The sequence below is a fragment of the Epinephelus moara genome, chromosome 18, assembly GCF_006386435.1.
Source record: "Epinephelus moara isolate mb chromosome 18, YSFRI_EMoa_1.0, whole genome shotgun sequence".
NCBI classification, from domain to species: domain Eukaryota; kingdom Metazoa; phylum Chordata; class Actinopteri; order Perciformes; family Serranidae; genus Epinephelus; species Epinephelus moara.
Genome location: NC_065523.1, coordinates 12,487,289 through 12,505,902, shown reverse-complemented (window position 1 = coordinate 12,505,902; position 18,614 = coordinate 12,487,289). Strand labels below are relative to the sequence as shown.

At 39.1% G+C, this 18,614-nt stretch overlaps 1 protein-coding gene across 1 annotated transcript; it reads left to right on the top strand.

Moving 5' to 3' along the window:
* Window positions 1-5,513: 5,513 nt before the first annotated feature.
* LOC126405882 (cytohesin-4-like) lies at window positions 5,514-17,855 on the top strand. Its single transcript, XM_050069880.1, has 13 exons — window positions 5,514-5,620; window positions 6,205-6,287; window positions 6,562-6,626; window positions 9,922-9,988; window positions 11,161-11,279; window positions 13,312-13,392; window positions 13,548-13,660; window positions 14,036-14,184; window positions 15,352-15,463; window positions 15,588-15,664; window positions 15,784-15,855; window positions 16,085-16,233; window positions 17,001-17,855. Exons 1-13 carry the CDS (start codon window positions 5,581-5,583, stop codon window positions 17,077-17,079), a joined length of 1,206 nt encoding a protein of 401 aa, XP_049925837.1. The 5' UTR covers window positions 5,514-5,580; the 3' UTR covers window positions 17,080-17,855.
* The last annotated feature ends 759 nt before the right edge of the window (window positions 17,856-18,614 follow it).

Genomic DNA, 18,614 nt, shown 5'->3' with positions numbered 1-18,614 from the left:
AGCTCCACCCTCATCCACATATAGTCACCTTGGGTCAAGATAGTGATGGCCAAAATGCTGAACTTGAGGCTTCGAATAAGGGAAGTCCACAAACCAGTGGGTGACTTTATGGTGTCTATGTCAATTATTTTATATAGTCTGTGGTTTTGCAGAAGTGCTGGCCATAAAAAAAATACAAAAGAAATCTTTGGTGGCGCTAGATGGGGATCATAAATATGTGTACAAAAGTTCATGGCAATCCACCTAATAATTGTTGAGATATTTCAGTCAGGACCAAAGAAGTGGACCAAGTGACAATGCCATCCTTAGAGCTAAGATTTACTTTTTGCCAGCTTTATAATCGTCAAACAGTGCAGTATGAAAACAGAGCAGAGAGATCTGCAGAGGCACTACCCAGAGGGAGCAGCATAAAGATACTGTCTATAATTGGAAGGTCTCAGCGAAGGTTTTTGGAATAACTGACACTTTTTGCGATGTTTTGTGTGACTAGTTGTACTTTCCAACACTGCAGACTGAATTGGGTAACGGCACATAATGTATGCGTGACAAGACAAATGGAAACATGAATCCTGTCACCTCTGCAGCGTCTGCACACTGCCTACATCCCTCTGCTGTAAATAGATCTGCGTGTGCCACCTGAAGGTCTCTGACAAGGTAGCATTTGCATCATGGCTATCAGGTTACTGTGGCAACCGAAAAGAATACACCAGGGCCTCGAGAGGCTAAAGACGTAGTTATGAACCAAAGTTCCACAAATGTGTCAGGTGTTGGATGATATGAGGCAGAGAAAGGGTTAATGCTGGTTGCCATTGTTGGACCCTAATGACAAATCAAAACACTAAGTGCACTTGTTTGTGCAAGCAGAGAGACTCTAAATTCCACAAATTAGGATGAATGGCACCTCAATAATCACATATATCAAGGACAATTTTCCCTCTCCTCAGTCTCACTTTGTGCACCTGCGATTTATACAGCGGGTCCAGAGTAAATGCTTATTCCTTGTGACTCGCTGCTAACTGTCAGCGCAGCAGCTGCTGAGGCCCGCTTTGGAGGCAATTACGTTCTGCTTTGACTGACATAGAGAGTCGAGCAGCATTCTAAACAATGTAAATGTTTTTAACTACTCTTCTAATACTATTAACACTTCTATTAGACATCAAGCTACATTTGCTTTATGTGGAAATTGATGCTATGGATAGATTATGAGACAACTGGGGTAAGACGTAAGAAACACACCAGTCCTATGACTAATGTCGACTTGTGCCTCTTTGTAGTCGTTTTGTCTTAATGATGGTTTTGCATCTCTGTGGTCACACTTTGTCTCTTTACAGTCAGTCTGTGTTTCTTTGCAGTTATATTGAGTCTGTTTGTGGTCGTTCTTCTTATTGTGGTCATTTTTTGTGTCTTTGATGTGTATTTGTGTCTCTTTATAGCTGTTTTTAGTCTCTTTGTGGTCATGTTTTGTCACTTTGCAGTCAATTAGTGTCTCTTTGGCTGATTTATGTCTCCTTCTAGTCAGTTTGAGTCTCTTGATTTGAGTCCCCGTGGTTGTTTGGTATCTTTACAGATGATTTGCTTCTCTTAGTGGCTGTTTTACGTTTCTTTATGGTCATGTTTTGTTTCTTTGCAGTTGATTTGTGACTCTTTGCAGTCGATTTGTGACGTTTTGCAGTTGATTGGTAACTCTTATTGGTCATTTGTGTCTCATTGTGGTTTGTTTTGTCTCATTGCCGTCCATTTGAGTCTCTTTGCAGTTGATTGGCATCTCTTAGTTGTCATCTGTGCCTCTTTGTAGTTTGTTTTGTCTCTTTGCTGTCAATTTGTATCTCTTTGCAGTCGATCAGCATCTCTTCATGGTAATTCCGTGTCTCTTTGTGGTTTGTTTTGTCTTTTTGCAGTTGAGTTGCATGTCTTTGGTTGATACGTGTATCTATTTTGAAACGCTGCTGGACTTTGTTGCCTATTTGTAGTTGTTTTTAGTCTCTTTGTAGTTGTTTAATTGACTTCTTCAGCAAGAGAAGTTAACAATGATCTCAAAAATCCCTTGGACCCCTGGGTCTGTTCTAAGTATTTCCATTCAATAATCCATTCATGGTCAATGTTCTGGCAAGCTTTTCTTATCACAAACTCCTAAATATGAAAGTCTTCGTCATTATGAACAAAAGAAGACAATGAATGAAGCCATTATGGACGATGAAAGCATCACAGACAGAACAAGCGACAGCTGGTAGATTACCTTGTCTTATAACAAATGCTTCTGATGATTGACAGAAGAGGAAATACGCTTAATTAAAAAGGGTCAACTCAGAACAATCCAGCTGCGAAGAATTGTCAGGCTTATCTGTTCCGGCGGGCATATTCATATCTGTGCTGAAATAAGTTTTCAGGAATATTTTGCCTAATCTTTTTCCACATTTTTTGTCATAGTCTGTGCCACAGCAACATAAAAGCAAGTTTGAGCTGACACGATGCATGATGTAACTTTTCTTCTTCTCACACTTGAACAGTATTATCCTCAACTGCTGAATTAAGGACCTGAATGAATACGTATATAATTACGTACTTCAACATATTTGTACTGTCTCTTTTGTGAACAAGGTAAAATGATGCTTTAGTGAGGCGGTAATTCATTTCAGGGTGTGATACATGTAAATAGTTCAGGATATATTTTATGACACATTTATAAAAGAAGTGCCATGTTTTTTGATATATGAAGCTATGACCTTAAAACTGGACAGTTGACTCTTCAGTCAACCATTCATTCACACTATTCATACTCACAGCCAGTGACCTTTGTTTTAACTGTGACTGTGTCATGTGATAATCTGTCACACAACATACACACATCCTGATTAAAATACACACTGATCTTGACTCATGATGTTTAAAATAACTAATGACTTATTGCACAGAACTTTTCCCACACACCTTTGATGACTTGCACTGTCTAAAAGTTTTTATATTATCTTTCCTCATTAATAACAAAAAACAAAAAACAAAAATGCAGTGAGGTAGATAGGAGTTTTTTTTCCTACTGTTTATTTCTTGCCATCTTGTCAATGTCTGATGTTTTATTTAAAGCTGGTTAAAGTATTTGTACAGTTTGTGGTTATTACTGGAGCTAGAAGTGACCATATTTGGGCAAGAGGGTGGAGCTGTGGAGGAGCGACAAGTGGATCTGACTCACAGACTGTAGCAACATCTCCTGTCACTCAAAGTGTCCCGACTTTAAATATGTCATTCTTAAGCTTTAATAAAATGTAAACAAGTGAGTTATATAAAAATTCACCCCCCATATAGTTGTCTTGAATGTTGAAATAAGCTATAGAGACCAGAATCATTTTTTGTACCAGGCTGTAAACATGTTTATTTCTGCTGTAAAGTTGGGCATTTTAACATGTGGGTCTATGGTGATGGAAACTGTTTTGGAGCCTGCCTCAAGTGACTGCAATTTTTGTCACTTCCGCATTGGCATTTTTGCAGCCCAGAGTTTCATTGTTAGTTACATTGTTCCTGTTGGAGGAAGAAACACAGCATCACCAGTGAAATTTCAACATTAAGTCACATAGTAGGATGTAATGCAGTAATTAAAGTAGTAAACTTCCACATAATCCACAAGGCTTTGAGTAAAAATGTTTAAATACATGTAGCATCTACAGTAAATTAAGTTGTAATGGCAACACATTAGCCTCAGACAGACTGGGAAGTACTGGAACACATTGTTGGTTTTGGTTTGTCCTGTTGACAATAATAGAAATACTGAGTATTTATTTATGTAGCCTAGAGGGACAATGCACAATAATGAACATTTCTGAAGACATGCCAGTGTTAGCAAACTAGCTTATCTTTGGACATTTGATGATGTTTTGGAACCAATGAGGTGAAAGTTAAAACTGAAATTTATAAACAGAAGACAACAACACAGGGCACAGGGCATGCAGAGCGACAAGACACAGCAGAACATTAGCACAATAATTACAGCTACAGTATCCATTATTCAGTTCATGTAGCGATGTAGGCAACATGAAGCAACAAAGAGCCTGACCAGCTTTTTTTCTTAAAGGTCCATTGTGTAAAATTTAGGGGGAATTAGTGGCATCTTGTGGTGAGGACTGCAAATAGCAACCAGCTGAAACTTCTCCCATGTGCCAAGCGTGAAGTCCCAGTCGGACTTTCTTCCGTGTTCATTGTTGAGGAGGTTTTTACCGGGAGCAGAATTCTCTGCAAAGGTCTCTTCCTCTTCAAAACAAACGGAACACTGAATAAAGCAGTTTCATGTTACAAATCTCCTACGCTGTTCAGCTTGTCAGAGATTGGTCGCCGGCCCAGCACCTGCTAATGTGTGCTCACCCTTTTTCTCTGATAACTTAAGATTCAGACGTTCTAAAGGTTTTTACAGGGGGCTGAATTATCTGCAGAGGTGCTCTCCTCTCCAAAACAAACAGACCCAGTGATGTAAACCGATGAAACACTGAATAAAGCAGTTTCAAGTTTAAAAAAAAAAATCTGGTGAATGGCACTTTCTAGAGCCAGAGTTTGGTTTGTCCATTCTGGGTTATTGTAGAAACATGGTGGAGCAGCATGGCAATCTCCACAGACAAGGACCAGCTCCCTATGTAGATATTAATGGCATATTTTCAGGAAACAAAAACAAAACAATTCATATTTTCAAGTGATTATACACTAAAGAAAACATACTTGTTATTCTGTTTCTGCAAAGATATCCCCTAAATCCTACACACTAGACTTTTAAAGACACATACTAAATGATTACTTGGAAAGCCTAAAGGCTGTCAGTGCGTGTTTTCATTCTTCTAAATATGGTAAATATGATAAGTGTAATGTAATAATATATCCTGATTTAAACCTAATACCAACATTTTCTGAGGCATTAAGAAGTATAAAGCCCCACTAGGTGGGGCTTTCTATTTAGAAATGAAAGATGCCCCCTCTGTTGAGGTTTTGCTTCCTTCCTGCTTAAGAAGACATGTTTGACACCACTTCTTGAAGAAACAAATGACATGGTAATTTGTTTCCTTTAATATTGTACAAGGTACATTTTATCAGTACAGATGTACTGTCATCACTGCAGCCAAACTACCAGATCACAGTACAATGGGATTGTAGAATATCGGGAAAATGGTAAATATCATATCATAATCCTACCTTATGAAGTAGGACAAATAAACTTTGGCTCCTATTGTGTTCCCTACCTGTATGTTTATGATATTTTATCCCTTTCTTTTGTTATGCACCTAATACTGTTTGTAGTAACAGTAGTACAGGACTGGTTGTTTCTGTAGAGCAAGTATTTGTCATACTAGATGCGAATAATAGTAGTCATGGTGTTGCATAGTTGTAAGGAATGAATGACTTCTCTGTTTCTTAAAGAAATGCCCACACACACATAGACACACACTGCATGTCAACATTTTTTGACGTCAGCAGAAATGTTGTAAGAAACTGTTGAGTGAACTCGGAGTCTCTTCAGTGTCACAGAATGGCAGCGCCGGCCCTTTTTTCACTCTGACACTCAGTTGTTTCCTGTACAGCAGTCAGTCGCTCTGCGCCATCAACAACATGGCCATATGCCGAAAAGACAGCTTCCTTTGGGGGAAAGGTACGATATTGTTATTCCTTTTAATCATTACTTTATATTATTATAAAAAGCTGCTGCTCAAAGACAAATGTCAAGGTTGTTGTGAGATGATTTAAAATAGATATATTAGTCAAATCATTTTTGTGGTTAAGTCTACAGTCCTCACTTAAAATGCTGCTCATCTACATGTTATTGGTTATAAACTTTTCTGTGATGTTTTGTATGCTTTGCTTGCACATATTTGACAGCTCTGTTATCAACTTTTGTCTCATTTGAGACCTGTGATACACAAAACTTGCAATGGGTTGAAACATCCTGGACAAACCCACCTAAAAATTAAGATGAATTTTACTTTAATAACCACAGTGCACTCAAAATCAACCCAATTCATTAAAAAGAGGAACAGAAGGAGCTATTTTCAGATCTCCTGTCATTCATTGACCACTTTTCTAGTGGATAAAGTTGATGCATGCTGGTCTGTGAGAGGGAATGTGGGCGTGAGGGAGGTTGTCAAGACAGTCCACAGTGCTGCTGACTGCTTCATCAAGTATATGCCACCATCCTGAACTGTGCTTGTCTCAGTGCTGATGATTGTTGCCCCACAGCTCCACCAAAACTCCCCCCAGGAGAGAAGAGACAGGGTGGCACCATTAAGATTCACAAGTTTGAGCTGCTGGATGACATTCAGGTATTGTGGTGAATATATCCCTCCAAGGTCTCACATTAAATTCCCTCATTATTCTTCTCTGAGCACCCACTCGTGGCAGCCTCAGCACAGCTCTTCACAGCACACAGAGACATTTCATTCACCAACTTTTAATTGAGATACGAAGGATTTGAAGGTTATTTTAAAATTGTGGGGCCCTGAGTCATACCATTGAGTCTACTGGTGTCTGTGATGTAATGACAAACCTTTGTACAAAGTTACCATCACTGCTCTCTTTCTCAACTCCCTCCCTCAGAAGCTGAGGTTGGAGATCAATCACGTCATGCCAGATATCCACAGTCCTGAGCTGAAGGAGCATAAGTGAGTATGAGGAAAATTTTGGAGCCGCAGCTACACTATGAGTCAGCTTGGCCTCTTCCCCTTAGTGACATCAACAGACTCCCACTCCACATGTATTGCTCAGTTTGACAAAGTCATAAAGCAGCTTTATTGTGATTTTTTTATTGAAGTCAGATGTCAAAATATTTTCCATTAGATGCTGCCTCTGCAGTTTACTCTGTATACCTGCTACTCAAACCTTTCAACCTGATGCTTTTGCCTTTTTTCATGAAAACACTTCACATGTTTCCAACATAGCCCTGTCAGATTAATCTAAAAGTACCTCTTCCATGCTGCCATTTAATTCAACAATTTATCCACTTCTTTAAAGGTCCAGTGTGTAACATTTAGGGGGATTTGGTGTCATCTAGTGGTGAGGATTGCAGATTGCAACCAGCTGAAACTTCTCCTGGTTTGAGTTCCCACAGTGTTCTTGTTTAGGAGGTTTTTAGCTGGGGCCGAATGATCCTCAGAGGTCTCTAACTCCAAAACCAAAACCAAAACCAAACCAAACCAAACCAAACCAAACCAAACAAAACAAAACAAAACAAAACAAAACAAAACAAAACAAAACCAAACAAAACAAAACAAAACAAAAACAAAAAAAAACAAAAAAAACGCAGTTCCACATTAAAAGAAAATCAGTGATATTCATGGAGGGGCTGCTAACTACGTTTGCCAACGCAAAAACGCAAAACCCCGAAAACCCCGAAAACCCAAATGGCCTTATCTAGAGTCACAGTTTGGTTTGTCTGTTCTGGGCTACTGTAGTAATATTGCCATCTCCGTAGATGGGTACCTGTTCCCTGTGTAGATGTGAACATCTCATTCTAAGGTAACAAAAACACAACAATACTTCAAGATTTTTTACACTAAATGAAATGTAGTTATATTCAATGTCTGCAAATGAATACCCCTAAATCCTACACACTGGACCTTTAAGGTAACTATTTCAACACGATTTCAACCATTCACCACTTTTAGCTAATGATTTTAGCTATTTGTCTATTACCTTGAACTACTTCAACTGATTAGCTATCACTTTTAGCTTACTATAGAGAATGTAAAGGTACATGATGCCGTGAGAGACAGGGGCATAATCTTGTGAGGTAGCCTACGTTATCTTTGTTACCAAAGTGTATGCACCATGGATGTATAAAGAGACATGGATACAGCATTGGCAGTGGGACTTTGTTCATTCTTAAGAAAGTTGCTCAGTGATGCACAAAGCCAAAACAGACTGCAATTTCTGCAATATAAATTTCCTGGATGATCTGCACTGCTTCCACATCATTGGGCCCATAGAGCAGGCGTACTAAAGACTTAAGCTGGCTGAGCTGGCTGCTTTTGCTTTAGCACTCTGCTATCCTGAATGGGAATAAAATGATTTAATCTTGCCGCTCTTCTAGATTTTTCTGAATGTTATCGGACTGAATAGATGAAAACCTGATAGCGGAATGAATCATTTCGCGGGGGTTGTGGCACAAAAATAATCCATTTTCTGTGTAGGCCACCATTATAAAAGAGATGTCTATAAAACTGTTAGCAGGACACCTTGAGCTGCAAACAAGGTCAATTATGACTCTTTCTATTCTGAATTTTTGATCTAATTTAGGTTTTATATTTGCAAAACTGTTCTTGAGCCGAGAAAAGCTATTCAAAAATCTGTGACGTCATCCCAATGTCAAGTCTATGTGAGCCAAGCGGGACTTTGTGGGCAGGGTGGGCGCCATCTTGGCATCTGGTATCTAGGTATTATTCAAAAACGTATAATAATACCTAGATACCTGATGCCAAGATGACGCCTATTCATTCCAATGGAGGTGCTCACCTGGCGCATACACCAAGAAATGTTTTTAGCTTCTGTGTTAACTTCCGCAGTATGAGGCCCAATGACTATGTGCAGTAATGTTTGTCTAACTAGCCCCATCCATAAGTTCCCACTCGGCTCATTGGCTTTACATTGTGATGATGTCACAGATTTTTAAAATGCTTTTCTGGGCATGAGGAGAGTTTTACAAATATAAAACCATCTTGAATCAAAAATTCATGAAAGAAAGAGTCATAATTGACCGTGTTTGCAGTTCGAGGTGTCCTGTCAACAGTTTTACAGACAAGTGGACACTGGGAGAAATTGGGCTGCAAGGCTGAGCAACTGCCTTAGGGGCCTGGTATTAGTATAAATCAGTGAGCAGGTGCAAGTAACAGAGTGGGCACCTCACAAGATTGTGCCCGCAAGTTGTTTATCCATTACTTTTAGCAAACTGTTTCCATTGTTTATCCATTACCTTAAGCCACCTAATTCAACTGTTTATCTGTTAGCTATTGTTTATTCATTAGGCTGCTTTGAATTCACTTTTCCAACAATGTATTCATTACTTTTAGCTCACTATGGGTGGTCATCACTGATGTCTAGATTAAAGGGTGCTAGAGGGTGGCTGTGTTGACATACTGCAGCAGCTCTGAGCGTAACAAAACACAGTTACAGAGCACAGTGACAGAAAGTGGAGAGAAAGTTTTGTGACATCTTGAGAACGTGTGCATGTTGCTGTCCAACTACGTATTTGGACTTCCTGTTAGCTTTTGTCGCTGCTCTCAGATGGTGATAATTATATGTCTGTGGTATGACACTGCATTCCCAGCATGATAACCACAGTTTCTCAGTACTGCTGCCCTCACGCCAGCACCCAACACTAGTTAAAACACACCCTCATGAGAGAAAATGCTCTCAAGAGTTTATTTTAATAATTCACTTACTGATAGAAAATGTGTTGATGTCCATTTAATATTTTTGATGGATGTTTTTCTTTGTTTTGTAGAATTAATGATTGTGATTCAATAATTTGGATGAGTATAATAATTAATCTGATGATGTTATTTTGAGCCACAGTAACTTGTGAGGGTTTTGACTTTTATTATTGCATGTCATGCACATATATATACCCAGCCTGCATTAAGTTAATGCTGTATTATCCAGATCCAGAATTCAGTGTACACATTGACAAATATATTACACAATGTCCAAATATATGCAAAGAATACTAATTATACATAGAACAAAGCAAAATACAGTTTGTAGCTTAAATAAAGACTCAGCATAGCAATAGATGGGTTTTTTTTGTTCTCCTCATCTTTCTCTCTTTCTTTTTGATCTGAACACTGAAGCAAGCTAATTTTGATTATTTGTTAATTTGTCATTTAATTTGTTATTTGAAAATATTGAGTGACTATCTGAAAAGTCTGTATGTTAATTCAAAATTGGTGTGTTTTGCTGCAGTAAAAATATTATGAGGAACAGAAGATTCTTACGTGGGAAAAAGAAATTCAACATGGACCCTAAAGGGGTGAGTTTGTATATCATATTTTTAGTGGTTAAAGATCCAGCTGATTTCTCTGAAAGTATTAGATGCTGTGGGAGTGTTAAGGTTCTGACAGGGCATTTAGCTGAAGCCAGTGATCTGCCACATACAGTGTGCAGCTTCATCAGACCAACACACAACAATTTATTTTGGTCACCTGTATACCTGAACACACAGCACTTTCACAGAGATATCTTTAAGTGTGTAACATCATCTTTGATGCTGACTCCCTACATGCTGTTTGATTCAAGACTTTAACTGGGAACACAATGTTACTCTGAGTCACAGTAAAGGTGCCGCAGGTGAAATCACGCTTTCACTCACTTCAGCTCCTCTGGATCTGAAGGTCAACAGCCAGATGACACCAAATATAACATCACACTGAGCGATGCGGATTTGTGTGATGTGTGTGTGTGATGTGCAGAACTGCAAACTGCTCAGATGCAGAGGAGGACTGACTAGCGAGAAAAACCACATCCTGTTCCCTGAAGTGGCGCAGAAGCGCCACTCTACCACAGCGACCTCCGTCTCTTTCTTTGCCTGTTCTCTGTGTCCTCGGTTAAAGACGGAGTCCCTCTGCCTGTGACCGCTCTGCGCTCAGGCCTGAGGACATGTACAAGTGGGAGGATGACAAGTTTTAAGACTTCTTGGGGTTAAAGGTGTTGAGTGCAATTGATTTGAAGAACTAAGCAGAAGCACACACTCGGCTTTGGCTCTGAACACCCTTTGAGATCTAGAGATTAACATCGTTCAATATTCATTCAACCTTTCTCATCTTCTTTATCTGGTGATTAGTCACAACAGCAACTCAAAAAGAGAGGAATAAAACTTTCTTGCTTAACAACCTGCAGAGTTAGCAGCACTGGTAAGAGTTTAGACACAACCACTGACCAACATTTCATATGAAAGCTTGTATGACGTGCTGCTTGCTTCCTGTCCTGTGAGTTCAAACATACAAACATGAAACATATAAAAACTCTGATTAAATGACTGAACATTTAAATTTCAAACAAAACCTAATGTGCCAAATTGTATACTGAACAACCACCCCAAAACCACACAAGTTTCTGTGTGTGAACATGGACATTACCGAACTGCATGCTCCTGGTTCCCAATACTTTTCATAAAAATCTGACTCCCATCCCTCCTTCCTTCAGGGTGTCCATTACCTGGTTGAACATGACCTGTTGGAATGGCGAGCAGAGTCGGTGGCCGAGTTTCTTTACAAAGAGGAAGGACTGAACAAGACCGCCATTGGCAACTTCTTGGGAGAAAGGTACAGTACACACACAAGTTAACATGTGGATGTGATCTCAGAGGAAAGTCAAGGCTTAAATATTCTTTTGTGCCACCACTTCTTGTTGAAAAAGCCAGCTACTTCATCACAAAGCAGAAGTAGTCACTGGTACAAACGATCACTAAACAGACAGCAGCAGAGGTGAAAGATATAGTCTGATCCTTTCAGCAAAATGAAAAGTGCAACAATGTAAAAAACACTCCACTACAGGTAAAAGTCCTGCATTTGAACTCCTATAAATGACAGCAAAGAAGCACAATGTGCTTAAATTATCAAAAGAAGAAGTATTTTTTCTGCAGTAAAATATGACTGATGCATTACTGTATCATATCTGACGTTATTAGGTAGTTAATACTGAAGCATCACTGTTGTAGCAGCATCTTTATTGTTGTAGCTGCTCGAGGTGAAGCTATTTTTAACTGCTTAATATACAGTTAATTTAGTCGAGTGGTTCCCAACCTAGGGGTCAGGCCCCCCCAAAAGGGTCACCAGATAAATCTGAGGGGTCATGAGCTTGGTCATGAACAGTGGATCTGGGCCAGTATGTGTAGTGAGTGCTGGTTAGGAGATGGGAGGGAAGCCCAGGAACAGGCGAGTGGATGAGTGGGCCAGTCAGGGAAAGAAAGGAATGTCTGAGGACATCTGGTGGAAGGACCTGAGGAAGAAATACTCAGGTAAAGTACAAGTGCCTCAAAATTGTAATGAAGTACAGTACTTGAATATGTGTACTTTCTTAGGACAACAGAGAATTAGGTATTGCAATTACAGGCAGCCGAAGTTGTAGTTACATCTCCAGGTGTGTGTTCAAGTTCACTGAATGTCATCTAGTGCAGCAAAACTTCATGTCATCCAGCTGATATTCAGACCTCAATCCAGATTTGAGTCACATTTTTCTCATGTTTTCTCTGACAGCAAACTATTTCCATCACAGAACACAGACAGTGATGGAAGATGCAGAATCCAGTTTATAGCCAAGTAGTAGGCTTGAGCCGAATACTTGAATGAAATGAGTCTTCAGTATAGATAATGCACTTTTTAGGAGTATGATCTGAGCAAAATATGTCAATATTCTACCCATGATAAAGGACTCATTTGGGTAGTTGTGTTCAATCTCTTACTCTTGTGATCAAAAGTAATCTTAAATCAAATTCTGAGACTGTTCTGTAAATAGTTTTCTGCTAAATAATAAGAACAGCAACTTCTGATAAACCCACATCAGTCTGAGGTTTAAAATAACACCCTCCGGTTAGGCCAGCCCATTTCTGATTAAACTCCGCCCACTTCAAATACAGACACAGACACAGAGTTGCTTGAACAGATACAATTATGTACTTGCCCATTCCTACCAAGACGGTTTGCCTTGTTGCTGCATGACAATAAACATACGAGAAAATTAAAATAAAAGCAAGTATGGGAAAAGTTAAGGAACATAAATAAAGACAAAAAAATGTACAATAAAAATATGAAAAAATACTATGAAAAACATGTAAAAAAAAAAATACTTGTGAATAAGTGAAAGAGCTGTAGAGTCTTGTGCCAAAATGTGCAAAATATTGATCAGGGAATGTGTCAAAATAAAGATGTAAAGTGGTCCAAAAAGTTCGACTGGATTCTGGTTTTTGTGCTTTATTTAAATATTTAACTTTGGGAGACTTTTACTCTACTTTTTTGTCTCAGTGGAAAATATTGTTCTTTTTTTTTAACCCTTTTTACAACCTTTTGCTCAAAATGAAATGTTAAAATAGCACCCATTTAAATGTAAACTTTAAATGAAGTCTGAAAAAAAAGACCTAGCATATTATTACCTAAGAGGAGAACTGGGTCAACCTGGAGAAGATCCTTATCTGTTGTCATGCACCTCTTATCTTTGTCTTCACTTTCTCCATTTTCAACTGTCTGAGCACTTCTGAACACTTCTGCTCTGAGAGAGATATATATTGACCTTTAATATTGTATTGTAACTCTCAGTTTCATGTTGGTGATTGTTATTATTATCTTGACTTTCATACAGGGAGGAAATGCATCTGCAGACACTGAAAGCGTTTGTGGGCTTGCATGAATTCTCAGATCTGAATCTGGTGCAGGCGCTGAGGTTTGTGTCACAAGATAACTCTGAAACTCAGCACGAAATGTTGCAGCAGTTTTTACCTTTCGTCTTGTTTTTCTGATGATGTAGAAATCCTCCTCCTTCTTACCAGCATGTGTTTGACATTGTGTGTGTGTTTTGACACCTCTGCCATCTTGCAGGCAGTTTCTGTGGAGCTTTCGTCTCCCTGGAGAAGCTCAGAAGATTGACAGGATGATGGAGGCGTTTGCAACTCGCTACTGCAACTGTAACCCAGGGGTCTTCCAGTCCACAGGTATGAGCAACAAAGAGGCTGTGTCTCGCCTGATTCACTCTCTCAGACAGTCCAATTAAAAAGTTTCATTACTGTTTCATTATTTTCATAAAAACCCCTACAAGACAAGTTATCTGCTGTTAAGATGAAACCGTTTTTCTTTTAATGAAACATGAGAGAGGCCACAGTAATATGCCATCTCTCCCTCACTGATCAGAGTAAATAGATTGTTCACTATGAGTGTTTTTGTTCTGGCAGCATTCACAGAAACCTATTATTTTTAATGGGTGCAGTTTATACAGCTGAAGCAGTGATAACGAGGCACAGCTGAAAACTGAAAACTGTGGTTTTCCACAATCTCCGTGTGTGTGTGTGTCTTTGTGTTGTGTGGAACAGACACATGCTACATCCTGTCTTTTGCCATCATCATGCTCAACACAAGTCTCCACAACCCCAACGTGAAAGACAAACCCAGTCTGCAGCGATTTGTATCCATGAACAGAGGGATCAACAATGGGGAGGACCTGCCCACCGAGCTGCTCACGGTCTGCTACTAATAGGCTACCGGAACCAAAGTCTTAATAATGTCCTATTGATAACATCCTGATAAACCCATGTTTGCTCTTAAACTCAAGTTCTGTACCTGTGTCAGAGGAGTTTACACACTTAGGCTAATACAAAGAACTACCTGTACTCAGAGGCTATAGAGGCACAGTGGTGCTTTAAGCTAAATGCTAACATTAGCATGCTAACATACTCACAGTGACAGCTACCACGCTGATATTTAGCAGGTAGGCTATAATGTTTACCATGTTCGCCATCCTAGTTTGGCATGTTAGCATGCTAACATTTGCTTATCAACACTACACACAAAGTCCAGCTAATGCTAATGGGAATGTTATTAGCTCTGCAGGTATTTGGTCATCAACCAAAATACTGAACAGAATACAACTTTGATCTGAAGACTAGAGTGCTAGAGTGAAACACTGAGGCAATATTGTTGAGACTTTTAACTCAAAGCACAAATGTCAACTTCATGGTGGCCCTACAGGAAAAAACACCAGAGTTGGACACCAGAGTCAGTAGTCATCCTCTGGGGAACATGAATGTTTGTACTAAGTCTCAAGGCAATCTATTGCATAGTTGTTGAGATATTTTGGTTTGGACCAAAGTAGTGAACCAACAGACGGACATCCGAAATCCACTAGCAACCCCCAAAATGTTCAAAATCTAATTAAAAATGGAGCTTTGTGAAAACAATGCATTGTCATTATTAATTAAAAAGAGAATTTAATTAAAGTTAAGATAAAATTTGGTTAGATTTTATTTTAACTGTGTTACAAGTGTAAAAAAAAATATAGAAAAATAGTCATGATTAACTTCTTAATTTAAAAAAAGAGAGCAAATTTCATGCTAAAAAACTTAATACTGAACATGAAATCCTTGCTGGAGTGTATCGACTTCTAAAAAGTCTAAAAAACCTAAATCTAAAAGCAAAAGCTTGGTTACGCAATGCATTGTAGATATCTAAAAACCGGAGATGATGGTTTAACTCAAAATTTCATTTCTTTTATTTTCAGTTTTAGGGGATTTGTATTCTTTCATCATCTCTTATTTTCTGAATGAAATCTAAATCCAGGAAAAATAGGAATAGGAAAAATCAAACTTTTTAAATTTAAACATTTGGTGCTGAAACTGACCTTCTCTTCCAGAAACTGTACGCAAGCATCCGCAGCGAGCCATTCAAAATCCCAGAGGATGATGGGAATGACCTCACGTTGACGTTCTTTAATCCAGACAGGGAAGGCTGGCTGCTTAAAATGGGTGAGATGATGTTCGTACCACACAGGAAATAAACTGAGCTGCCAAGACAAGCTCTTTCAGGAGGGCTCACAGAGGAGACAACAATCAAACCTTTTCTCCTAAATGTTTGTTTTCATTGCTGAAGGTGGACGAGTCAAAACCTGGAAGAGGAGATGGTTCATTCTGACAGACAGCTGCTTGTACTACTTCGAATACACCACAGTAAGTATCCGTCTTGCTGCTGCTACAAAACCTTTACGTCAACAAAATATGTAAATGTCAAACATCCTATTAGTGGTCAAAAGGTTAAATCTGTCTCTGATATCTGTCTCTCCCTGCAGGATAAAGACCCAATCGGGATTATTCCTCTGGAGAACCTGTGTGTCAGGAAACTACAAGACACAAGCAAACCAGTAAGTATCTTTGTACTTTTGTTAACACAGTGTATTATAGAGTGTTGAGCTTCCTCACACACACAATCTGCTGCCACACAGCTTAATGAATCATACAGCAGCTGCTAAATGAATTTCTAACATAAGTGCTCCAACAGTGAGTCACGAGGCTATCAGAAGACTAATAAAATAAACAAAGCACAAGCACACAGTAACAGTGCCACATGTGTCTGTCTTCGTGTTTGAACAGTATTGTCTGGAGTTATATAACCCCAAAGGACAAAAGATCAAGGCCTGCAAGACGGAGAACAAAGGCAGAGTGGTGCAGGGTAAACACCAGTCCTATAAGCTCAGCGCAGCCAGTGCAGAAGAACGGGACGACTGGATAGACGCAATCAGGTGAGAGCGGCTGATACTGATGAGAACACGTTGGGAGCCATGTGTCTTCAGTGAGTCATGTTTGTCAAGGCTGACGATGTAACACATGATCACAAAGAGTTCAAACAAGCCACAAAGAGGATCAGGATAAAAATCATCTGACCTCCAGACCATCACGTTTGTCATCTTAAAACTGCAGCTTAGTTTTACAGATGGGTTTATGTCCCAAACTATTTTTTGGCTCTGAGCCTCAGCTGGTTGCCCGGCAACAGCTCAGAACCCAGAAATAGACGATGGCAGATTGTCATTTTCACACTTTGAGTTTTGTACATGTTAAATAAACGTTATGTAATATGTTGATGGACGGATTTGTTTACATTTGGGCAGCCAGGCTAGTTTTCCCCCCTGTTTCCAGTCTTTATGCTAAGCTAAGCTAACTACCTGCTGACTGGAGCCTCATAGTGAACAAACAGATATGAGAGTGGTATCAATCTTCTTATCTGACTCTCTGCCATTAATTGAATGAGGATATCTCCCAAATCTATTGCTTTAGTTTATGCACATTCAAGTAGGTTTTTCATGGATCCATTTCTGAGGCCCCTAAATTAAAATGAATATAACTGTGTTGGTAAGCTGATGAGGGATTGTGTTCTTGTAGCTCTAGCTACTGCAGCAGTGACGTGACTGCAGTACAGGGGAACTGCTCACTGAGGTGACACAGGCAAAACTACTAGTACCGCTACTTTGATGATCTCAGTTTCAAACTAAATCTTAATCTTCTCTTTCAGGGCGAGCATCACCAAAGACCCTTTTTATGACCTGGTGTCTCTACGAAAGAGGAAAATCATCAGCAACGCTTCCTCCTAGGACTGAAATACGAGACAACGGAGGAAGCAACATTGGATCCTGGACGACGTGGGTTTTTTTTTGGATCTGTCATCCTGTGATTTTATGACAGAGCCTGTTCAGGAAAAGTAAAACCAAAACTGAACTGCATTTTCACAGTAATGTACAAATTAGGGAACCAAAACTGTAAAATGAGAAAACTAGTATGGATATTTTGGGCTTGCAGTGTGTTACTTCTGCAAACTGCACGCAGTACTGCAGCAGCTTCAGGGGGCTGACAATCCTACTGACAAACATCTGCTGCAGAGTGGAGGCCCAGATGGGTGGCATGGCATTCCCTCCAGGAATCTGATCTTCTGGTGCCTCCCCACCAGGGTCAGAAATGATAGAAAGTTGGCTTGTCAGTATCAGGGATGGATTACTGAATGGGCCTACTGGGTGCAGGTTCCCTTTGACTGAACCTCTGTATCAACTGACAGTTCTTTTAGGAAAGGAATGTACATGTACAGCAAACACAAAGAGATGCACCATGACTAAAAAGGGAGACAAAATGACCACAGACAAAAAATGACTAAGAAGTGACAGAAGAACAACCACAAAGAGACACGAAACAACAAAAAAGTGAAATAAAACAACAGAACAGAAAACGACCACAAAGCAAGGTAAAATGACTAAAAAGGGATGCAAAATGACCACAAAGAGAGAGGATAACACATAAAAAAGGGGCACAAAAAGGCCCATTAGTGACATATTACAACCTCAAAGGAGAAAAATTACTAAAAAGGGATGCAAAATGACCACAAAGAGAGAGGATAACACATAAAAAAGGGGCACAAAAAGGCCCATTGGTGACATATTAAAACCTCAAAAGGAGAAAAATTACTAAAAAGGGATGCAAAATGAAAGCAAACACAAAACATTGCTGAAAAGAGATGGAAATACGACCATAAAGCAAGGCAAGACGACTAAACATTGACACAGAACTACAGAAAATGGACAGGAAAATGACCATAAAAGGAGGAAAAATGACTAAAAAGGGACAAAAATTTAACCCAATGGCCACTGACACAACATGACAACAAGGAGACTGGAAAACATATGAAAAGGGATGCAAAATGATGGGAAAACAACCACAAGAGATGCAAAATGACATATTAGTCAAACAAAATCACCAAAAAGAAAATTAATAAAAAGGGATGCAAAATGACCACAAACACAAAAAAATGAACCATGAAAAGAGGCAAAATTATTTGAAAGGGACACAAAATGACCACAAAGACACGCAAAATGATTAAAAAGAGACAGGGAAATGACCACAAAGAGATACGAAACGACTATTAAGGGATGCAAAATAAGCACAAATTAACATGCAATGTCAAGAAAATAAAAAAAAGGAAAATGATAAAAAATGATGTAAAAGTAAAAATTAAAGGATCTGTTGAGGAAAAAAGTAATAGCACTTTGTTAAACCTGCTTTTTTAAATCTTAAAAAAAGCATGTTACTTATTATATCATGTAATTTAAGTCTTTTTTCTCTCAATAAATACCAGCTTTTA